General features: G+C 54.2%; 7 protein-coding genes across 7 annotated transcripts; 1 reads left to right on the forward strand and 6 right to left on the reverse strand.

Annotated features, from left to right (window-relative positions):
- Positions 1-124: 124 nt before the first annotated feature.
- Positions 125-2186, reverse strand: G647_00873 (uncharacterized protein; the record flags this gene model as incomplete). The annotated part of the gene is made up of 4 exons (XM_008724276.1): positions 125-1199; positions 1253-1634; positions 1693-1911; positions 1997-2186. The coding sequence occupies 4 exons, from the start codon at positions 2184-2186 to the stop codon at positions 125-127; spliced, it is 1866 nt and encodes a 621-aa protein (XP_008722498.1).
- Positions 2187-3559: 1373 nt separating this feature from the next.
- G647_00874 (uncharacterized protein) lies at positions 3560-8415 on the reverse strand (the record flags this gene model as incomplete). Its single annotated transcript, XM_008724277.1, has 2 exons — positions 3560-4485; positions 4533-8415. 2 exons carry the CDS (start codon positions 8413-8415, stop codon positions 3560-3562), a joined length of 4809 nt encoding a protein of 1602 aa, XP_008722499.1.
- A 629-nt stretch (positions 8416-9044) lies between these two features.
- G647_00875 (uncharacterized protein) lies at positions 9045-11125 on the reverse strand (the record flags this gene model as incomplete). The annotated part of the gene is made up of 5 exons (XM_008724278.1): positions 9045-9140; positions 9194-10369; positions 10420-10686; positions 10743-10981; positions 11032-11125. 5 exons carry the CDS (start codon positions 11123-11125, stop codon positions 9045-9047), a joined length of 1872 nt encoding a protein of 623 aa, XP_008722500.1.
- A 363-nt stretch (positions 11126-11488) lies between these two features.
- Positions 11489-12454, reverse strand: G647_00876 (uncharacterized protein; the record flags this gene model as incomplete). The annotated part of the gene is made up of 1 exon (XM_008724279.1): positions 11489-12454. One exon carries the CDS (start codon positions 12452-12454, stop codon positions 11489-11491), a length of 966 nt encoding a protein of 321 aa, XP_008722501.1.
- Positions 12455-13245: 791 nt separating this feature from the next.
- G647_00877 (uncharacterized protein) lies at positions 13246-18147 on the reverse strand (the record flags this gene model as incomplete). The annotated part of the gene is made up of 4 exons (XM_008724280.1): positions 13246-15714; positions 15765-15969; positions 16016-17099; positions 17154-18147. 4 exons carry the CDS (start codon positions 18145-18147, stop codon positions 13246-13248), a joined length of 4752 nt encoding a protein of 1583 aa, XP_008722502.1.
- A 279-nt stretch (positions 18148-18426) lies between these two features.
- G647_00878 (uncharacterized protein) lies at positions 18427-19222 on the forward strand (the record flags this gene model as incomplete). Its single annotated transcript, XM_008724281.1, has 2 exons — positions 18427-19086; positions 19139-19222. The coding sequence occupies 2 exons, from the start codon at positions 18427-18429 to the stop codon at positions 19220-19222; spliced, it is 744 nt and encodes a 247-aa protein (XP_008722503.1).
- Positions 19223-19649: 427 nt separating this feature from the next.
- On the reverse strand, positions 19650-22698 carry G647_00879 (uncharacterized protein; the record flags this gene model as incomplete). Its single annotated transcript, XM_008724282.1, has 6 exons — positions 19650-20182; positions 20247-20450; positions 20504-20536; positions 20589-20774; positions 20831-21203; positions 21259-22698. 6 exons carry the CDS (start codon positions 22696-22698, stop codon positions 19650-19652), a joined length of 2769 nt encoding a protein of 922 aa, XP_008722504.1.
- Between the last annotated feature and the right edge of the window lie 369 nt (positions 22699-23067).

The following is a 23067-nucleotide window of genomic DNA, read 5'->3' on the forward strand; positions in this document are numbered from 1 at the left end:
GACCGTTCATTCCTTTAGCAATTGATTGATGCGTCGAGAAATGGACAGACCGTTCATTCCTTTAGCAATTGATTGATGCGTCGAGATATGATATAGCATGACACGACATGACAATCACGTCTCGTCACGCTGCGTAGTCGTCGCCGTAGCCGCTACCCTCGTAGTCTCCTATGCTCGTGCCTATGCTCGTGCCGATGCCCATGCCCACGTCGGCGGTACTCTCACTCGACATCCTGCGATGGCCTCGGGACTGCCACTGTTGCTGCCACTGCCACTGCCGTTGCCGGGTTGACAGCTCGATGTCGAGCTGGTCTGTCATTTCGGTCGTTAATCCTAGACTCTGGCTCTGAGTCTGAGTCTGACCCTGGCCCTGACCCTGACTCTGACTTGCACCAGCCGAGTGTGATCGCTGAGACGGCGAGGGTGCTAGAAGAGCTGTTGTGGGACCCTCGTCCATGGTGGTTGTCGTTGTAGAGCTCTGTGCTCGGACATGGCCTAGGCGGTACTGCCTGGCATCTGCATCTCGATCTCGATCTCGATCTCGATCGCGGGTTGAGAAAGACATCCTCTTGACTCCGAGGACTTCAAACCCGGCATTATTATTCTTCTCCCTTTCCCTTCCGTGGCCCGCGGTGGTGGACGATGAGAAGAGGGCCGAGTTGCGGATGAGGTCCGGGGTCAGCGACTGTCGGGCCCATTGGAACATGTTCAACCAGGGCAGCCAGGCGAGGAGGATGCGGTGCGAGAGGGAACGACGATTCTGTCTCGGCCGTCCGTGCGTGTCTGTCGTGCGATGCAGTGGATATAGTATCGTCGGCGGGCGGTTTAACGTTGCTGACACGCCTGCCGTCTGCGCGGGATCGTCGTTCTGCAAAGCTGAAGAATATGCCCCGTGTGTAAGACCCAGACCATTCGTGTCCTTATGCTCCGTGGGGGAAGCTAGGTCGTACACGTCAGGTGCATCTTCCTCCTGCTTCTTCTTCAACCACGGGACGTGTTGACAGGCTAGCTCGTAGAGGACTCTGAAGAAACTGATCAACCCGATCAGAGCGGGGATGACCTGTCCAGCTCCACGCGTTCCTCCAGCGCCGAGGACGTTCTGAATGTGGTTCAGGTTGAGCGTGACTTCGATGCTGGCAATGGCAAAGACGAGCCAGAAGAGATTGAAGCAGGAGAGGAAAATGTACCATACGGTCAGTCTGATGGGAGTATAATCAGCCGAAGCCCAACGGGAGTAGAATTAGAAACTCACTCTCTCCTGTTCAATGCGACGTCTCTGTCCGGACGCACAACCAATTCCCAATAGATCTCTTTCCCTCTCAACTTCCTGACAGTGGCAACCATTCCCGCGACGATAGCCGTGATCGCCATGGCACCATAGTAGACTGCCGCGCCGACCGCCGTGACGAGGTTGATGCTTCTCGTCACCTTGAAGTTGACCTTCAGAGGGACGAAGAAGAACGTCTCAAGCCCGCCGCAATCTTTTCGACTGTCACACGTAGCCAGGGTGTCGACTCCCCGTATCCAGAACCAAACACCGTATGCCGTGATCGCGGACATCAAGACGAGCCGGAAGTGCGTGCCAAAGCCACCAAAGTGGCGACGGCCACCGGGGCCTTCGGTCTTGTAGTACACTGACATGGGAAATAAGCGTTCACCGCCGAGCTCAAGTAATTAACCTGCGACGCTTACTCGTTCTGTAACCCCATAAGCTCATGACGCTAAACAAGAAGCCTGTGCATAGCTGGTGAATGAGCAAGACGTCCACCACGCGAATCGAAGTCCCCTGCAGGGAGTAGGTGAAGACGGTCGAGAAGAGTGCGAGGAGGAAGATCGAGTTTGTGTCCAAGCTGCCGATGATTTCCTCTGGGAGGAAGTTGTTTGCCAGCCAAGAGGTGATCCATTGAAAATCTATAGGGCAAAAGCCGCAGCGTCAGCATATTTCTGTAGACGTCGGTATCGACAAAGGACGCTGAAGCACGGGCAGCCAACCTACAGATACCGACTCGGACTCCCATCCCGTAGAAATCACCATTGCCATGCAGCGGACATCCTTCCTCCGCGGGACCGACGCCTTGACATACCGATTCTGCGGGTTCGTTGTCGCTGCCTTGAGCATAGCCCAGGTTGCTGAAGATGAGGAAGCTGACGAGCAACAGGAGCAGAGAGTGAGCAAATCTTCCCATCTTATCGACGCGAGGGCTGTCGCGAGCCGCGTCGCAAGGCAGGGGTGAGGTGAGGTCAGGCTGCGCAACCTGTCACAGCAAGAGAATCTCGCAAAGTGTCGCCGCACTTATAGGAAACCGGGTGAGAGGAGCAGGCAATGATAGAGACCGCCGCGGTCATATGGCAATACATCATAGAGACACCGAAGATTCGATCTGAAGGAGGCATCGGGGACAGTGTACGCAGCGATGGCCTCGTCAGGCTGGTGGTGGTCATCATCCTCTCCTACCTGTTGCCACTCGTTTGTGATGCTCGTCCTCTTCTGCGTGTTCTGCGCCCTGCATGAGACGTGGGTGAAGTGCGCGGAGGCGAAGCAATAGTGAGGTGTGTAAGATGGGACAGGTCGCACAGAAAGGCGTTGTCATCCGCCTGTCGAAGGCCAAGGGATATATCGAGGGTGTTCAGACGGGACCGAAGACGAAGGGTCAGACTGCTCGTATTCAGCCAGCCTCGACACCATAATCAGGCCGCGATCTCAGCTCATCAGGGAGCCCCGCACCTCAGACATGGGCCGGCCACATTGTCCTGTCCTCTTAGGCGTCAAATGACCAAGGTGGTTCAGCCGTTTGCAGGGTGCGAATCTCGAATGGGCAGGGTCACGCTCGCTGTCAATGGCTGGCATAGGTGCGTCGGTAGGCGTTCGCAGGCAGGCTAATGAGAGACAGCATCTTTTCCCGACGGTCGAGGCAGAGGCTCAGCCTCCATAGACGATGGAGGGGAGTCACGAAGAATGCTGGTGCTGAAAGCATATGTTCCTAGGGACCTTCAAGCCACGATCAGAGTGACACACACGTCGAGTGAGGTTGAAGGAGCTGGCTGGCGGCATAAGGCATCAACTGGACTGCTTTTGCCCGGGTCTACGATATGTACGAATCCTTTCCACAGCGGCCGCCGTCGCTATTGTCGGCGTCCTGTAAAGGATTATCATGCTTAGATGGCGTCCTCAATCAAGCACCTCATAGTGACTGCCTTTCATGTCTGATTGTCAGACGCTGTGATGTGTGCACTGAGTCCACAGTACTTCCGCGACCACGGCTCCAGTCGCGTCTCAAAGGTAACAATGGCTGAAATCCATGCCGAGCAGAACCCCCATACAGTGCTGGAGGGCTGGGACTTCCCATGTGCGCATTTTTTACGCTTTCCTGTTCATAAGAACCAGTTCCCGGCTCTGGCCCTTCGTGACGGGCGCCCTTCCAGCACCCCCCCAAAAGGACCTAAGCACCCAACGATGTGCTATTATCCGTGCTCAGTCGATGATAAAACGGGCCTTTTTCCGTAACGCCTGGAGCTCTCGACGGTCCTGCCACTCCATGTCTGGCCAACCACGCCCTGACTAAGTGGCGGGATTGAATCTCAACTCGTTGTCTGCTGGGTCGGCTTGCAGCTCCACGACGGGCGGATCGTCGTCATCCTCGTCAGCCATACTGATGTCCACAGGCATGGACATACCACGCCCAGAACCGATGGCAGCCGGCACCTCATCGGGAGGTGGTGCACTCTCTCTTGCGCCGCGACTATGCATGAAGTCTTCGTGATGCATGATGGGCCCCATTTGGCTGCTGTATAGAGGGTTGTCAATGTCATCGGGGTTGTGATGAATTGACCCTTCGTCGCCGCCCTCAGAATCAAAATTGCTATGTGGCGGACTGGCTTCACCGCCTTCCACGCGCGTGCTGTCGTTTGAACTGCGGTTGTCTGCATACCGGTCTCCGTCCTCCGAGTTGGCTGGTTGTTTGGGAGGCAAGCCCTGAAAGCTCCATGGCTGGGTCACCTGCCACTGGAAACCACCCGAGGTGACATCGGCGACACCTTCATCAATGCCGTCATCAGCGATGGCGGAATCGGAGTAATCTGGCAGCATGTCATCGCCACCACTACTGGGTGCCGGTCCCAGCATCAAGCTCGGTGGACTTTCGGTTCCGGCTAACAGACCTCGAGCCTGTTGATTTCCTGCGAGTGCTGAGCCAGCCGGTCCCGCTCCCACGCGGTGACCGTGACCGACTTGTAAAGCGCTCGACAACCCATTGTGGGAGGAGTCGCCGAGACGCCGACCTTCCCCCGTCACAGGAGAAGATTCACGAGAGTCTTGGGGCATTTCAGAGTCGGCTGCGCCATAGTTGTTGCTGGCCTCTTGAAGCGCTTCCTGGAGTTTGGGCCCACCTAAAGGGTGGTCTGGGTCCTCCCGTCGGCGATAGAATAACAGGTATGCGGCGCTTGTGACAACACTTCTGGCGTCGGTCTTTGATGAGACGTGAGAGTCTATCATGGTCAACCGGTGCCCATCAACACGTTAGCGGAGTGCTTACCATTATATTCGTACCAGCCACCGTTATCAGCGTTCTTCGCAAATGCAGTGTAGTGACCCCCTCCAAGACCTCCATAGTGGTTGTCGACAGCGATAAGGTCATAGATTAAGCTCTTGCCGTCCTGCTGATCGCGCACCATACCTGACAGATCCAGACCGTCGGTGGGATAATCGACTCTGACCTCAAGCTTGTCACGGAAATTTCTGTTCGCGCTGAATCGCTTGAGGTGCATAACCAGAATGTCAGGCGATTTCCACAACTCGAACATCTTATTAGCTCGGCGATGCTCCTTGCAACGAGGACAGCGCCATGCATTCTGCTCTGACAATGTTTCCGACTTGCCAAACTCATTCAGGCAGTCTTCGAGCGAAATGCCATTCTTCTTGCGATTGTTGCGCAACTGTCGCTTTGCCAGAACCTCCTCATCGGGGAGCAGCTCCACCCCTTTCCAGGTCGGTGTGCCACGCATGCCGTCACTGTCCTCTTCACTTCCGCCAAACAGTGCATCGTACCCTTCTTGGGTCCAGTCCAGGATGATGGCCTCGCCAGGGCGTATCAGAGCCCCTCCAGCACCTTTCGGCACTGGCTGCGGCTGAGGAGGTGGTGCAGGTGAGCGACGCTTCTCACGTTTGTTGAATTTGCCCCTATGCTTGCTATTTTTTGCTCTGCGCTGGGCTCGCTTGCTACGAGGCGGTAGGATCTCTTGAGGCTCTGAGAAGTCATTTTCAGGTTCATCGAGAACGGGTAGAACCGGACTGGCATCCGACCCTGAGTCGTTACTTTCAATAGGCGTGTCATCGTCATTTTCGTTATCGGCCAGATCATCCTCACTCTCTGCAGAGGCAGTATCCTCATCGTAAGCGTTTACAGCGCTGTTCGGTTGGTTTGGACGATGCGAACCAGATTTGGCTATCCGCTTCTTGATGGACTCATATTCTCCACTTTCTGAAATTTGGTTCCAGCCTGTAGGAATACCCTCTCCAGTGGAGGCGACCTGAACGTCGAAGAGGTGCTTGAAATGGGCAGGAATGGTAGCACCGGGCTGGAGGAGCTTTTGCAGACCAGTCTCGGTGGATCCAGGGCTCGCTTCTGGAGCTTGACTGGCATCTCTCATGGACACATCTACCAGACCGTCTTCGCCTTGAACAGAAGTTGCCGTAGGAAGTCCTGAGCCCGAACTTGACAAATCGTCCGTTGTGATCATAGCATCGGAGTCTTCGGGTGTAGCCACTCCATCCTCGGACGCATCAAAATCTTCGTCGAAAATTCTCTTGGTTGTCATCCCGGCAACATTTCCCAAGATCTTCTTCATGACGCCATCGTAAGTAGCCCTATCTGCGCGGGTAAGAACTAGGTATGTCGGCTGACCGAAGAAGGGCTTCGACCCGACTCGCGCACCTGGAGCCCTCACAAGTCGGTGATAGAGAGGCACAAGGAGACGATCCGCGCCTGGACTGTCCTCCTCAACCAGTTCGTCCTCATCCTTGGACAAGTACACCTGGTACTTTTTGACCTTGTCGGGGTTATAGTTGGTCGGTACGGATTCCAACTCATAGACACAAATAATGTCGTTGGTTTGGATGCTCGACTCCGAGATTCCCGAGTTGTTGTCGAAGATCTTGTAGATCTTGTTCTTGTAAGATTCCGCAACTACGAGCCGATTGACTTCAGCATGTGTCCGCGACGCGACAAATTCCTTTAGCTGTCTGAAGTTGGAATGCTTGTCGATGTCGACATCGATCCGTATCGGCTTCTTGTGAAGTGGGAAGTACAGGATCTCCTTCGACCAGTTATTCTCGATCGGTAGGTGCAGAGTAAGGTTGAGAAAAGGATCAAATGTAATGCTGACTTTGTCGCAGACGGGACATGTGACCGTTGACTTGTACATGCCAGTGAAAAGATCCGTGATCACCGAGTCATTCCTCGCCTCGTGCTCATACCAATTCTTGTCGGCAAACGCTTGCAGAGCGGCGGTGTCGTGGACCATTTCGTCCGTGGAATCAGTCTTCTCAAAGTAGGGTTTCTTCTTCTTGCGATTCAGATCTTCTTGGAGAGCATCAAGAAGGAAGAGGAGGAACTCCTGAGAGTCTTGCTGCTGGTAACCGCTGAAATTGGAATTGTGCCTTCCTACCGTGGCCTTGAACTTGGCTGGGCTGGTCGAGGAGGCATTCTCCTCGTAGATCTGGTGCATCAGATTTGCGTATGCCCTCGCGACTTCGCCATGATATCCTAGGGGGTTGTCCACATTAAGGTCTTTCTTCCAGAGGTCGGCCAAGAGATAGTTAGTCAGCTCGGGGACGCTACGAAGGCACTGCAGAGCTGAGTTCATGTAGCAAGTGTTTCCCAGGTTCGTCAATCCAGTGATTCCCTTCGGTCTACCATTTGCCTTCTGACGTCCACGAGTCATCATGCCAGGAGCTGGACTAGATCTGCCGCTTGGAGTGAGGCTCTTGCCCGTAGCCTTGAGGCTTTTGCTTAAGCTTAGTTTGGTGCTCTCGCTCGGCCACTCTTCTTTTCCAGACTTCTGTTCCTCCAAGACAATCACTTCTTCATTCCTGCCCAAGCCGACCACTTGTAAAGTCAACGACTTGCCGTTGTAGTTGGGGTTTGCAGTATTGTCCTTGATGTCGGTGAGGAGCTCACGATGCTCGCCAAGCTGGAGGTGTGCAAAGGTGTTAACGTCGAGGAGCATCCGGTCTCCGGCGGTGGCCACAATCTCAACGCCAGGCGCCGGAGAAGCACTTCTCGATGCTGCTGGAGTAAGAATGCCAGAAGAGGAGGAGTTCTTTAAGCCACCGAGGATCCTCCACACCCTAACTTTGGTGTTCATGTCAATATTTAACAGCTGCTTGCCCTTCTTGAGCCAGTCATTTGCCAGCATCTTCTTGCTAGCGACCATTCGTTGAGGCGGGATGTCCTTCTCACGCTGCGTCTGTGTAGTGTGCTCACTAGGCACCTTCAGAAACGAGAAGATAGGCGGGGTCAACTCCCAGGTGACATTAGGCATCGCCGCATCTGAGGCACTCCAGTCATGGGCGTATCGCGTGATGACCGGAGAGTTTTTCTGGAGGCCATACCACGATATTATCAGTGCCCAGGCCTCTTGAGGAAAAACACGGTAGTCTTCATCCATAGCCAAGCCTGGTCGTAGCGGGACATAGTTTTCCCCAGCCTCGTCGACCAATTTTGCGTCAGCGTCAATCACCATGGCAATGTCCGAGTTGTCGACAGTGCCGATCTCGCCCTCGGTCGCGGATTTATCCTTCACATCAACAGGGACAGAACCCCGTGCCTGGACTTTCTGAAACCATTTTGCCGAGATGAGGTAGCCCTTCTGTCCTTCTTGTAGCTCTTTCTGCAGAAGCTCAGTGACTTTGGCGATCTGTTCGTCTATAGGCGGTATGGAGGCCGCGGTGGGAGGCACATCTGAACTCAGCGAAGTAGCGGCAGTAGACCGGTTGGAAGGACTGGGAACGAGCGAGTCGGAGGTGGAACTGCCGCTGTTGTCTGAGATTGAAGCAGCCGCGCCTTGCTGGACGGCACGGGCATCACTGGTGTACACCAGGTCACTCGCGGCTAGATTGGGCATCTGGCGGTGTCGTTCACCCGTGTCTTGCTGCTTTGCCTTCCTGTCTTGAATGCCCGTGCCCGTGCCTGTGGTCGTGGGCGAGTCTGGTTTGATGGGCGTGACGCCAGGCCCAGCATCCGCGGGAGGCTGACCATCGCCCATTTCGACGTCACTGTTGTAGGACTCCCTGTCCTGGGCTCCCATATCAGACGCCGGTCTCTTGACAGCAGGAGATGCGGACCGCAGCCTGCCTAGCTCATCTTTTTCCGAGAGGTGTTGATTTGGAGTTTTGTTGTTTTGGGAGGAAGCGGGCATGTCCCGGGCGGGAGTGCTCGGAGGACGAGTTAATGATGAGGTCCAGGGCCGTATGTCACGCCGGGACCATGAGTTAGAGGAGAGAGAGGTACGGGGCACAGACCGAAGAAATGTCAGTGTACGTGCTGAGGGTCTGAAAATGATGCGGGCGGCGGAGGCTGAGGGCCAAAAGATGCGCCGCTGCGAGGCCCAAAATGCTCATTCGCGGGTCACTCGGTGCCTGCGCTAAACAGCCGCGCTTTCCACAGCGAAAGTGGCTTCCCCTCTCCCAGGTGCTTCCCACGGTTTGCGCAACTTATGTAAGATGATTCACTGAGCTTTGACGTTCACAGCGCCAGTGCTATAGGTGGGATGTGCCTGCAAGATGGACATCACTCTGGGCTGACTTGGCCTCGACCATGACGACGGCGGGCGGCAAGCACACATTTAGGTAGAGCTAACCTCGATCATCGAACCTTCTTTGAGATTCAACAATCTAAGCCGCAGTTGACGCCTGTTTGTCTGCCTGATAGACGGCCGCCAACTATGCAAACAGGCCGGTCACCAGCGGCGAAGGGCTTCCCAACGCCTCGCACCTCACCAACAACGAACATTACGGTCACGGCGTGCAGGGGATCCTCCTGAGCTGCTCATCTCGCCACAATTTTATCCACCTCGTCTCTGGCTTCAGACCATGTCTCCAAGTTTTTCCTTGCCCATTCGATGTGACATCGCGCATAGGAGATCTGTTGGGACGGTTAGCCAGCCTTGCAGAGTCATAAACGCCGCGACCACTCACCATGTATCTCTGAATATCTTCCTCCTTGTCCTTCTGGAACCGCTTCAGATCTCGCATGACTCCCTGAGTTGCATCGTGGACATCCTTCTCCGACACTTCCAAGGCCTGCTCGAGTTGAGTCAAGCTCTCCCGTGTCTTCCCAATCTGGTCCCGCCGGGTCCTTTCCGGGTCGACGTCCACAAACCCGTTCACGGCATGCCGGAAGCTGCCAAATATCTTGTTCGTCACGAAGTTCCCACTAGGACTCTTCTTGTGTGACGGAGGCGAAGTCGAGCCTGGATGTGGCTGCCCCTGGGCTGCTGAAGGGGGAGACGACGGGGCCTCGCCGTGGGTGGGAGGGAAGTCGGAGTCAACAGACTCGGTTTCATCGTGTCCATCCCTGCGTGGCTCGGGTAGGCTCCGTGCAGATGCGCTGGATGTCGACCGTCGCGGTGGGCTCGAGATAGTCGTACTGCCAGAGAGATACGCGTCGATCCGTTTGGATTCGGCTTCGCTTCTCTCCAGCTGGTCCAGAAGGTGTCGCTTCTTCTCCAAGTCTTCCCTCGTCATCTCTTGCTGCACTCGCTTGAGGACTCTGTACTTCAGCACGTTCCGTACCACGCCTGCGAATTGTGCACTTTCCCTCATCGGCTCGGCAAACGTAGCTCCAAGGCTCAACGAGAGCTCTTCTGTTGAGATATAAGTGTTATCAACAGCCTGGCCGACTCGCTCGATTGCCGCCGCCACGGTTGGCGACTGCTCCGAGAGTGAGAAGCCGTTATACCGTGCGCCCAGCTCCGCCAGATCCGCTGCGAGCTTTGTCAAGTGCTCGATCGTTCGACGATTCACCTTCTCGATGCTTCCCTGCAGGAGGATCTCCAGCTCCCGCGTGTTCTGCTCGAAATTGATAAAGTATGGGTCCAGATCTGTCTCACTCAGCCTTGCTGATTCTGGAGGGAACCGTCCAAATACTTGTGGGCCCGGTGTAGTATGTGATGCCACCGAAGGAAAGGTCTGTTCTGGTGGCGATATGGGCGTACCACTTGCTGAGTATGAACCACCTGACCTCAGTTTGGCGGAAGAAGAGGGAATCGGCAGCCAGTTGTGAGCCGCAGTCGGGTTGGCAGGATCCAGTGGAGGTGCTTTCAGGTTGTTCTTTGGTACGGATGAGACGGGGTGGGCATGAATGACCTCGTTCTGCAGCACCATGTCAGTCTAGTCACTCACGTCCACCGCGAGTGGCCTACCCAGCTGGAGTTGGGGTCCAGAAACCGCCACCACACGCCGTCCTCAACAACCTCCTTCATTCTCCGACACCGATTGAGAAAGACCGCAAGCATCCGCTTCCGCTGGTCGATTATGCCAACATCTTCTTTCGCCTTGGTCGGCTTGGCGGCGTAGTCGGCCATGGTGTGCTTCTCGGGAATCGGGGGGATGACGAGAGTGGGATGGAGGTTGACCAGAGCCGCACGCAGCGAGCTGAATTCAGAATACCTCCTCGCGACCTCAATATCCTAGAATACGCATGTGAGCCTCTCGGTCTGCTTGAATTGTCTTGCGTGAGGCCTACTCCTGTTCGTATCTTGTACACAATATAACCACCATCCGCGCTCTTGCCCGCATCGGTGATGACGATCTCCAGGTCTGGTTGCTCATAGAGGATCTGCTGTACCCTGCTGTCATAGCCACCTTTGGGAGGGATAGGGCCTGTCTCTGCCTGCGTCTCATCATCGTCATTTTCCTCGTCGTGGAATTGCGAAGGTTGGTTTGAGGAGCTTGTGAATGAGGGAGGTGGTGATTGATCAGAGTCTAGTCCGGGTCAGCGGTCACTTGCGCAGGATCTAATGCTCCAGGCATACAAGAAGTGCTCAGAGTTGGGTTGGTCGGCACGACCGACGAATCCTGGTTATTGAACGACCCGTACGGGTTGTTGTCCTCGTCGTCCTGCCACATCTCGCCCGCATGTGATGCGACAACGCGCGACAAAGTAGGCGACTGAATACAGCTGACGGTGGCTAGAGTGGTCAAAGAACAGTACGGCGTAGTGAGGTGTTGAAGGCATATGGGACTTGATGCACTCCCACCCGCTAAGCCACGTCATTGGTTGCTGCTTCTCCAGACGCTCGGGCCATTTGCTCCGACGGCGGGAAGGCGCTAGACGACAACGACTGCAGGGCTCGAGCTCACCAGCATCTGAACTATCGCCATACTGTACATCCAAGTCCCGTCCGTCCAGATACTCAGTTTGCCGCAGCCTTGCCTTGATTGCTGCGTGCAGCCCAGTATCAGCCAGGTCATCGCACAAATGCACCCGTGTCAATGTTGGGGCGGCTGATAGAAAAGAGCTCTCCCACCCCCCTCAACATGCTGAGCGCTCTGACCACCTCCATCCGCCGCCTCTGCATCTTCCTCTCCTCCAACAATATGACTTCTTCTCCCTGCAGTGAACCAGTTCTTCCCCGATGCCTTGCGCCCGTAACGCCCTTCAGCATATGCAGACCTCGCGTCCAAGCCTTGGTCATTCCTCCCGGCACCCCTCCCCTTAACACTGAACCAATTCCTCCCTGAGAACAACCTCTTTCCCCCATTGCCTGCATCTCCCCCCCTTAGTCCATATCCATAGCCGTGTTGATATGCATGGGGTACAACCGGGCCACTAACGTATGTCGACTGCACGAAATTCGCTCCTGGCGTGTCAACCACAGGCGTTACTCCCACTGGCTGGCCATGCGCAAGCCACCAATTTCCCTTCCATGGCTTCCGACAGTAATACCATATCATCCCGAACAGCAAACACGCACCAAGGATGGTACCAACGATCAGGCCCGCCCTCTCTCCTGTGCTCCATGTATCCCAGCCGCTATCTTCAGACGAAGGTTCCACCACATAGACGAATGGCTGCGTTGTGGTCGGATTGGTAGGTACAGGCGGGTTGACTGGAAGCATCCAGGTGGAATAGACGCTTCCGACCGTGTTCTGAAGGTAGATATCCAGCTCGGTGAGGACGAAAGTGGATGTCCCGATCTGCGTGATTGTTACATCTGTTGCGGGAATGGGCGATGGTGTGTATTTCGTTGTTGGTGCCTCGGCTGTAGAAACAGCAAATGAGGAGGGTGTGTGGATCGTCACCGTTTGACCGAAGGTTGCGATGACGGTTGAGGCCAGGTGTGAGGTTACAGTGACGGTCACATCACTGCTGATGAGAGTTGGTGACACGATCACTGTGGTAGCGGTTGTCTCGGTCACGTATTGAGAGGTAATCGCTGCCGTGCTCAACGCCATCCTGTTTGCTAAGGCAGTAACGGCGGAGGCAGCGGGTCATTGAGGATGGAAAGCTGGCTGAGTGTGCAACGTAGAAGTAGGTAAGTTGGTTGAAAGGAGTCGAAGGTGCGACAGCCTTTTTGATCGGAACATGAAGGAGAAGTGAAAGGCCTCCTCGCACTCTCGACTGCCTATGATTCTCACATTGGCATTACACTAAGAACCACGTTGTTCTGTTGCCATCATCGACGACCCTCCCTTCTCCCTCCATAGCACATATCCGCACGCTTGTTTCCGCCTCGCGTACCCGTTTACAGAGACTTCCGTCACGATTTGGTCGGTTCAGGTGTTGCTGTCTCTTGTCCCTCCTTGCCCTCCTTGAGCATCAGCAACAACGGGTCGCTCACCCGCGGCCCTGCGCCGCAAGCCCTCCTCGGTCATTGCGAGATACTCCTGCGCCACCGGCACCCATAGCTTCCACGCTGCACAAACAACGATTGGCGTAATAACGAGGAAGCAGACGAGGATCGTCAAACCGGAGTTCATCTTGTAGCAATGCTAATCTTGATTGTTGAGAGGCGGGAAATTCTGGAGGCCTTGTATTAGTCCTGAAGGCGGCGCTGTGCTAGGGAGGGTGAGGGCTGGGTAACTCACAAGCTGCGAGGAGATCAGCCAGACAGAGTCGCGTCCTAGGGATTCTTCGATAGCATTACTTCTTTTTGTGGCTGGATGAATGGATCCTGGGAATAGTCCCTAAAGCAGGCGTTGTGTTGGGGGGATTTGAGGATACGGTTCGATTGAAAAAGATGCCTTCATCTACACTGCCTGCTAAGAGCACGTTCGACCGCACCCAGAAGCACCGGATTCACGGGAAGGCTTGAGCAAACTTCTTTCACTCTTTGCAGCTTCGCTCGCAGTTTTCCTTTGTATGCCTTCCTGTCGTGACGGTAGAGCACTCCCGCGAGGCTGACGACTTGGTACAGAACCACCAGTATCTCATGATCGTATGTTACGCCGAGAGGATGACCAAACAGCGATTCGCAGAGCTGGATCCGATTCGCGCATGCGCCGCTAGCTACATCCTGGTCCTTGAAATCCCTCGTCGGCTGGTTTGTTAGAGATCTGAGCTGGTCGCTTGGAGCTTTCAGCTGTTGTATTTCGAGCGTGTCGTTGACCGTATCTAGACCATCCAGCGTCCATTTCATAACCGCCTCAAACACGTCTGGAGCCAGATGGTCGATTCCTTCATCGTCGAATACTCCAGTCCAAGTGTCGATCTCGCGGATGTCGTCAATGTAGAGATTTTGTCTCTCTTCTGCAAAGAGGTCATTCAGTTTTCTTGCGATGCTGCCCAGCTTAGAAGCCACCGGAGTTTCCAAAAGAGCAGTCGATCCAAGTCCAGACGGCCCGGAAATACCGCCCGTCTTGTGCCCAAGCCGTAACACATTGACTAGGGCGACCTCAGTGAGTTCTGGTAATGCTTTAGCCTGGCGCTTCAACTCGTGCAGGACTTCCTCTCTTGCCGCAACGGCACAATACTCCAGGTTGTCCATTGCAGACGTCTTGTGGAGTTTGAATCTTCGGCCAGCATGAACTGCCTCAAGCCTGATGTCTTCGTCGTCGTCATTAAGTAGGTCGTACAGGAGTAAGAGAAGTCGTAGCCGTACACCAGGGAGTTGCTGGGGGGTGACAGAGTCTTCCATGTGGCCGATGTAGGTTGAAACCGCCGCGACAGCGCTTAGCCTCGAAGGAAAGTCTAGGTCGTCTCTTGCACTATCTTCGGCCACTCGAAGCCACTCTTCAACTTGTCTTTGATAGTCTGGAGGTTGTGGATGTGCAAGTCGAACAACTCCCAACAGCGATGCTCGTAATTTCAGTGCTGTGTTCCGCAGTTCGCGCGGAGTGTGCAACTCAGCAGAATCTATTCGTCGAAACACCATTTGTGCCGTCGCCAGTGGCATTGCCATGCCATGCTCAAGACTCCGTGTCAAGCAGGTGAAAGTTTGCTCGAGAACATATTGCGGTGGAGACGCCCTTTCAAATGCTTGATCAATTAATCCAGCAAGGAAGATAGGTAAAGGTGCACAAGGTCTGTGGCAGTTCCTCTGGCACAGGACATCCAACGCAAAGCTGAGAGCATCTATATTGTCGATGAGTTGCGATATCCCGTTTGCAGCCACCTCGCCTCCGTTAGGCAAATCCTTGCCTACCATCAGAATGTGATAAGTCTCATGGAGTAGTATCCTTTGCAACAACTGGGGTCCATGCTGCGAGTTGGTCGTCGGGAGGTTCCTGATTCTTTTGGTGAGAGGTTCCGTTTTGAGGATTTGGTGACTCCAGCCGCGCTCCAGAATACATGACGCGACGTCGTTGAGCACATCCATGCATGCCGTGTAGACGTAGGGTGAATGGCGAGCCAGATCCCCATTAGCGAGCGTCATGTCTCGAATGAGTGTGTCGACAAGCAACTCGAGCTCAGTCTCAGTTACGATGCTCATACCCTGTTCCAAAAGGTATCGACAACAAAGCAAAACACCATGGACCCGATTTTCCGTGCCAACGAGACCATTGCCGAGAAACGCCATGATTGCTGTAACAGGGCTTACTCTCCTTATGCGAGTAGCCAGTAGCAGAGCTGCGTGGTCCCTGACAGTCCAAGCTGGGTTCCCAAGCTGCCGCATGACGAGTTTCTCGGCCACATCTGCCATTGACCCGGCTAAAATCGCGTGTCCCAGTAGATCCAGGCCAGCGAAAATGTCTTCCACGGCATTGCTTGGGCCGTGGCTGTCGTACCCGGGCAATGGCCCAGCTTTGTCAAGTAGGCGGAACGCAACCATCGATGGCGGCTTGCCTTCTCCCCCGGCTTGGGACTGGTCCCTCAGATTCTGGCGTGGTAATGAACTAGAGGAATCAAGACGATTGATGCAGGCGCGCAAAAGCATGAGCCCACAATTGCGAACTGCCCAGATCTTTGACGACAGGCAAGCCGCAGCGAGCTCCATTATTGAGTCCTGGTAGGGGACAACAGCAGCCGAAAATCTCGAATTCGTCATGATATCTTTGAGGCAGTTCAATGCATGAACCTGGGGCAGCTTCATTTCTCCGATCTCCTGAAGAGAAGCATCGTCAATTGGCCTCTGTGCAATAGCTGTCAGGTCGGCAAAGGTTCTCGAGAATAGTTTCCGGTCAGCCGGACTAAGAAGTGCGGTTATCATTGCTGGGAGCCCAGCCGATCGCCGGATCAAGCGATTCGCTTGCTCGTCGATCTGGTCCAGAGCAGCCTGCAATTGTAAGCTTTCGTTATGCATAGTTTGTTGAAAGTAGTACCAACCGTGTACCATTCCTGGATGAGTCCACGTATGGATGAATCGACGGACAAGCGGATCTTCTCACAACACTGACTGAATGTTTGTGCAACAGTCGAGAAAGCTCCTCGATGCCGCAACGAGATCAGCTGGTCTAAGCAAAGGCTGCCGATGGCGTGAAGGAGTTCGCGAGAGGGTGTCACGATGGCGATCAGCGATTGAAGGACGATGCTTTTGGTGTTAGTAACAATGATTACGTCCTGGTGAAAGTACCTACCTGGAATCACGAAGCGCTCTCCACGAAAAGGCCAGAAGGTCTTTGGGGCCTTCATCGTCAGTTTTGGTCTCTATCTCCGAGGCTCTTTCCGGAGAGTCCACGCAAAGCTGTTTTCTCACTTGATCCCAAACGTTTGCACACGCCTCCAAGAGCGTGAAATCAAACGATGAGAGATGACCATCCTGGAGATAGCGTAACCGATAACTGATACCTAATAAGAGACCATGGATTGGGATGGCGCAGCCAGGTCTCAGTTCGAAGCCTCCTTGCTTTGAAGTCAGAGCCTTGAGATGCTGAATTTCTTCGACAAGATCAGTGCTGTCGGTTTCCACGGGCACGCCATTCGAAGGAGAGGAGGAGACACCTCTCAAAGCGCTAAGTCGACCCATGGCATCTGCATGATCGGCCCTACCAGTCCTGACGGCAAGGACTTGGACCTTCTGGAGGAGGGAAGGAGTCAGAACACTTGCAACCGAGCTATGATCCTTGCAGGCTAGCGTTCGGAGCAGAGTTGCTGCGCCGCTCCGGACATCTTCGAATGGGTCGATGACAAGGCAGATCAAAGCCTGAACAAGGCTTTTGTCGCCTACCAGCAAGTCAGGATCCATCTTGAGGTCAAAAAGATACTGTAAGGAGAGTACAGCGAGAATATGACGGGGATATGACGCCCCTGTGCAGAGCTCTGTCTTCAGAAAGTCATATAATCTCCCCACGAATGATTTGTATGAATCCAGGACGATATTGGCTTCTTCATCGGCATCAACGAGGTGCGTCACCCTCCTCAAGGCTGTGGCACTGTTTTGAAGCCTTCTCAAGAGTCTCTTTGTAATGCTCAGAATCTCACCCCTTTCATGGGCGTCAGGATCATCATGGAGATATCGCATGCTGAAGGCAACGCAGTCGAGTACGCTGGGGCTGACTGTAGCGTTGCCAGCTGGTGAGATTGTTAGTAGTCCATATGTGAGTATCCGCAGCTCGGGATCCGCGGTCTTCAACATTTGCTTGAACCAGTACATGTTGTTTGATTCGTCGACGTTCGTCGAGGCCACATCCTTGAAAGCTACACCGAAGGCGTCGAACATCTCTACGGAACAGGTGAGTACTGGATCAAGATAAAGCCAAGTGGAAAGACACATACCAGCTTCGGACAAAATCCCTTTTGCACGCCCAGCTTTAAGGACAGCGATAAAAATGGACATATCTGCACCTCTACCATAGCTAGAACTAGCATATCGCTGCGCAAAAGCGATGAGTTTTTCCTTCTTGTCTAGGATCATAGGTAGCACATTCTCCGCGAATGTGCCTGATGCTGCATGGTTTCTCTCCAAGTACAGCTCTATGGACCGTTCGATCACCGCCGGTGAATTGGAAACGTCGGTGTTTCGGCGACTGTCGTCGCACAGGAACGTGCACAGCTTCAACGCGGCACTTCTCGTATCAAGGTCTACCATTGCAAAGATCAGTGCAACGAAGAGATGAGGGATACTTCCCCTGTCGATATTGGAAACGTCGGATATCATGACATGATGTTCCGCCAAGCGCTGTCTCCAGGCATAGTCGTTCTCATTGACACATTGTAACACCAGTTCATCCAGAAGCGGAAGTAACGGAGTCCTTCGGTGCAAGTATGCTAACATAAGAGAAGCCTTCTTGATATCAGATCGGGGCGAAGCTAGCAAGATGGTTTTCAATAATGGCAGAGATGCCCTCTTGAGGACCAGGCTGCCCGTGGTGTCATCCAGCTTCGAGAACAGATCACAGAGGGTTTCCAGGACCTGATTTGCTGGTTTCGTCTTGCCGTCATTGAAGGCCTTGTGAGCACATTGGAAGGCTTCGAACCACGTGTCTTGGGAGATGACATGATTTCGAAGCTCGGCGGCAGGGCTCATCGAGCCGCCATTGAGATAGACACATAGAGCATTTGATGCCGCTGTGATATGATGATCATTCACATGGGGACTGCTTGCTGTCAGGACGAGTTTTGGCCACAGACTGCGCAGTCGAGCCACCTGCCGCCCGTCGAGCGCATTGAGCAGGTCCCTTCTCAATGATCCCTTTCCCAGTTCCGAGAGAAGTGAAACGGACAGCGGCACCTCTTCGGCCAAGGCTCGAGAAACAGTTTCCCTATCCATGGTCGGCACCTGCAAGCATCTTCGAGAAAGGCTGCTTGCTTGACACGCAAGTGAGTTTTAAGTGAGAGGAAGGCGAGGTGGGCGATCTACTCCCAATATGGACTAGCGTCAAAACGGCGCTCCTCGAATGATTCGCATCGAACATTTTCTTCCGGACGATTCGAGATTCCATCTGGCCTTTCATTCCTCATCTCAGCTGCCAACCGTGACTCTCTTGCCGTTTGCCGCTCATCTACTCGACTTGCTCCGTGTTTTGCTTTCCATCGGTACAAGGGAAATATGTCGGTGTGGGACGCCTTCTCGGGGAAGAAGTCGTCGAGGCAGCAGACGGAAGCCTCGAGCCACGCTCAATCGGCTCCTTCATCACCAGCTGCGCCTACATCATTTACACCCACCCACTTCGATCCTACAGTCGCAACAGACGCATCGTCATTCCTCGGTAGCGCCTCCTTACCCGATGCCTCGAAGTTACATCCTCTTGCCGGCCTGAACCAGCAAACGCTTGACTATCTTTCTCTCGATGATGCGGCACTCTCAGACCTGCCTGGCGGGAGGTCAATATTACCTTCCCGCGGCTGGTCCGACGATCTATGTTATGGCACTGGGACCGTCTACCTCACAGCACTCATGACTGGAGGAGCATGGGGCCTGATTGAAGGACTGAATCGAACACCAGCCTCCGCACCTCCGAAGCTACGCTTGAACAGCGTCTTGAACAGTGTTACCCGTAGAGGCCCTTTCCTTGGTAACTCGGCCGGCGTGGTAGCCATGGTGTACAACGGTGCCAATTCAACAATCGGATACTATCGAGGCAAGCATGATACTGCCAACAGCATTGCGGCCGGCGCATTCAGCGGAGCCATTTTCAAGAGCACAAGAGGCGTGAAGCCCATGGTGATTTCGAGTTGTATCGTCGCATCTATTGCAGGCGCGTGGGCCGTAGGTCTACATTTGCTTCGATTAGATCTGTGGTGTACTGACATCTCCGCAGGTAACCCGCAAGGTGGTCTTCGAATCCGGCGAACCGGCCGAGGCCAGAGAAACCATCATTGCGCCATCCGGCGCCGCCCTATGAGCTCTTCTTTCTTCATCGTGTATAAAATCCAATCTTTTCCTGTGCCACATTTTCAGCGATGTGCACGACTTTCGACCGATCGATGTCGATTCTACGATCCTCACTCTTGGATGTGGCAGTGCATAGCGGCAATGGGAACCAGTACAGGGCGTTCTAGGAGATGGATGAGTTGTACGATAAAACTTGGTTGAGCTGATCAACCACAGTGGCTTCGAGCCACTGCACTACGGTCAAGCCGGTGGAGAAGGAGACATATATGCCTGGACGCTGGGGAGGCGGCGCCGTATCAGGTCTGCTAGTCTCTAGTATACCGAATACTAATAAGATCGAACAAATTTCACTTTTAGGGGTGCACAAGATGAGACTCGTTTTCGCACAGCAGGAAGAGACTGGACTCTTCCCAGCCTCCAAGACAGAGTCATGGAAGTTACACAAAGCGGACGTTCTTCGCCTTGGGCCATTCCGCGCCCTCCTCTTCGTCTTTTGCATAGTCGTTGCGGTCTCCGCGAAGGCCTGCCCTCTTGGCCTCATCTTCCCGCCGAATGCTGTTGACGTACTTGTGAAACTTGTTGCTCATGTCCAGCACGCGCCTGAAATGCGCCTCCTCGACGACGATGGACTCGTTGGGATCATTGTCCGGATCCTGGATGGCCTCGAACTCGGCCAGCCGAATGGCCGTCTGGAGCGCGTTGCGGATGTCCCGGCCATTCATCTCGTCCTGGCTCTCCACGTTGTCCAAAACCCACTTTTTGGCGTTGAGGGCGACCTTGATCTTCCCGACGCGCTCCTTGACCAGCTTCTTGAAGAAACCGTTCCAGATCTTGCGCCGGATATCGGCCGTCAGCGTCGGGTAGCTGATGGCCACGTGGACGCGGGAGATGAACGCGTCGTCGATCTGGCCGACGCGGTTGGTGGTCAGGAAGAGCAGGCCGTTGAAATACTCCATCCTTCGCAGGAATGCTTAATCTCGGAGAGTCAGACATGTGGGTTTCCGGCCGGGGGGTCATGGAACAGCTTTGCTCACCTGACACAAGACCATTGCGAGCCAGGTCGCGGTTTTTCCGCTGCTCGAGGAAGATGTCCGCTTCGTCGACGAGGAGGACGGCGTTCCACGCCTCGGCCAGATCGAACCACTTGAGCAGCTCGGCCTCAATCTTTGTCTCTCGAGTCCCGATGTCGGCAACTGTCAGGGCGAGGAGAGGCCGGTGAAGCCATTCAGCAATCGACTCTGAGGCTTCGTAAGTTGTCCGGTCGACAGATGGAAGCTGATGTTCTACGTACCAACGGTATACGTCTTCCCGACCCCTGGAGGTCCTGAAGTCAAGTCAGACTTGTGTCTTGGACACATGGGCTGTCTATGCCTTACCATGCAGGAGAATGATTTGTCCAGAGCCTTTGCCTGCAATAAAGTCTGCCGACCAGCTGTCGATTTTGCTGCTCTGTTGATTGGACAGCGCTCGAATGGTGTTTAGCTCGTCTTTGTCGATGATTAGGTTTTCGATACTCTCGCTGGAGGATGATATGGTTTGCATTCGGTCGACGCGGACCGCCACTGTTCAGGTTGTCAACCTCGCGGGACATTCGTCCGTGGAACAGGACTAAACCTACTCCACTGTTTGGAACTTATTCCGAAGGCGAATGTTGAAGGGTAGAGCAGCAGAAGCTGATGCTCTGTGAGCTCCGTGGTACGGATACTCGCCGCCGAGTCGAGATTCCCATCCGGAGAACGTTCAACTGGGTAGGAGTCACGTTCAATCTCTTCGACACTTACTGCCAACTTCACGCCTGACAACTTCCGTCGGAGAGCTGCACGGTCTTGTTCCCTGTCACCGGCGTACTCGGACTCATTCACGTAAATGTAGTCATATTCTGCAAACTGCGGGTAGTCGTCAACGACGTTTGCGAGGTCAGGACTGGTGAACGTGCGGTCGGTGTCATATGTCAGGGCTCGTCGCACATCCACCACGACTTTGCCTTTGTACTGTTGGCGAGTAAGTGATCAATCCAAACAAAAAAAGCATCTCTGTGGTCCCTACATGACGGGTTGTAACGAGATCGGGTCCGTCGTAGCTCGCGAGCATGTTCCCGGCCTTCAGGGCTGAAACGTACATTCCACTTCGTCGCAGGATCTGCTCTCGCCTGGCTCCGCCATCAGTGGCGTCCCAATAAGAGACGGGGCAAAGTGGCAGCGAGGTCACGTCTCGGAGTCCTGTATATGAATTGATCTGGTGCATCACTTTTGTCCGAGCAATCCTGGCCCCATTGGTGACCAAGTGCCATGCGTCCACCTCCCAATATGAAGGCGTGGTTGAAGACAGCCATTTGGTCTGATCCAAGTTGCTCTTGACCTCGCGAACGACACAGACCGAAATCATATCATCGGACTGCACATAGACATCGACACCAGGCCGGAACAAGTACCATAGCATGTCGAAAGAAATTTGAGGTATAGCCTGCGACAAACCGTCCAGGCAGGGTTGGATGCGATTCTCGTACTGCGGTTTCAAGAAGTGGTATAACAGTTTCATGTGCTCAACCGCGATCTTCGATCGCTCAAGGTCGATGGCCGCATTCAAATCTTGGGCTTCTTTTGGCATTCCTCTGGGATCTTCACCCTCCACGAAGTCTTCAATTGCAGCAAAGTGGTGCATCAAAAGGTCGTAAGGCTCGGGGATGAGGGATGGTGTCTCGGGTCGAGGAAGAGCAGGATAGTAAGATACAAGAGATGCCAACGCATCGCTCAAAGCCTTCGAATGAATGATCATCCTCGTCTTCGCAAACTTCTCAATCTGCAGTTGGTCAAACGATTCTCGAATGTCGGCCCCATATTGGTATTTGCTCCCCTTAGCCTTGGTTTGCTCCAGGACCCTCGTTTCCAGCTCAAAGACGGGTTGATCGGGCCTCGGGGCGGGGACATCTTTTGCAGCACGTTCGGTGTCCGGTGCTTCTGAAGGCCGTGCCGTGGGAGTAGGAAGCTGCTGGCAGAGCGAAAGATCATATGGGCAGTCATTCCTGAATGTCACTGTTGGACGTTCGCGGTCGCCAAGACCTTTGCGATATACATCGACTCTCCACAGGACCTGAGGAATGTTCCGTCGCGTGGCTGCCTGGTCGGTCTTGGTTGTCTCCAAGTCCGGTGACCACTCCTCTACCAAACGAGACTCCTCCTCATACTTGATAGCCTCTCTCACATATTGACTCGCAACGTGACGGATATTTCCTTGGAAGTCCGAGTCTGATGAGTCCGAGTCGTCGATGAGCGGAGGACGAGACCTTCGACGCCTTGTATAGGACGGGATCTCGTCATAGCCAGAATCGAAGATTTCTCGGTGCTCATCTATCGGCCTCGGCTCAGGCTCCGTGTTCTCCGCTGAAACAAGCTCTGGCGGTGCTGGTGGGCCCGTAGCCCCAGACTTCGATGGGTCGGGCTCGCGAGTAGAAATACCATCCGTTGTTCCATTTGCGTGTGTATCCATGGCAGTAATATTGTCGAGGTGTTTAGGCAGATAGAGCATCCAGATGGCCCGCTGCGAGCCTTGCTCCACAAACCTGGGCAGCAGCCTTAGTAGCGGTTGCGAAATTCCTGCTCGTCTGCGGTGGTTTAGCGAAGCTGCGTTGCCCGTGTACCACTCATGAGTAACATCGTCAGGGAGAACATCTCCCCAGAAGGCAGAAATTCCGACCTCCAGTGCTCGAAAGAGCTCGAGGATTAATGAGCATTTTCACCGGCATGAGACTTTGCACCGTCGGAGGCTTTCCAGTAAGGCCTGCCACGTCTCAGCTGGGCTGCACAGTTAACCCTTGTGCCTGAGTACCTAGGGAGTTAGTATGTATCCGCCAGCAGA

This window comes from Cladophialophora carrionii, assembly GCF_000365165.1.
Source record: "Cladophialophora carrionii CBS 160.54 unplaced genomic scaffold supercont1.1, whole genome shotgun sequence".
NCBI lineage: Eukaryota > Fungi > Ascomycota > Eurotiomycetes > Chaetothyriales > Herpotrichiellaceae > Cladophialophora > Cladophialophora carrionii.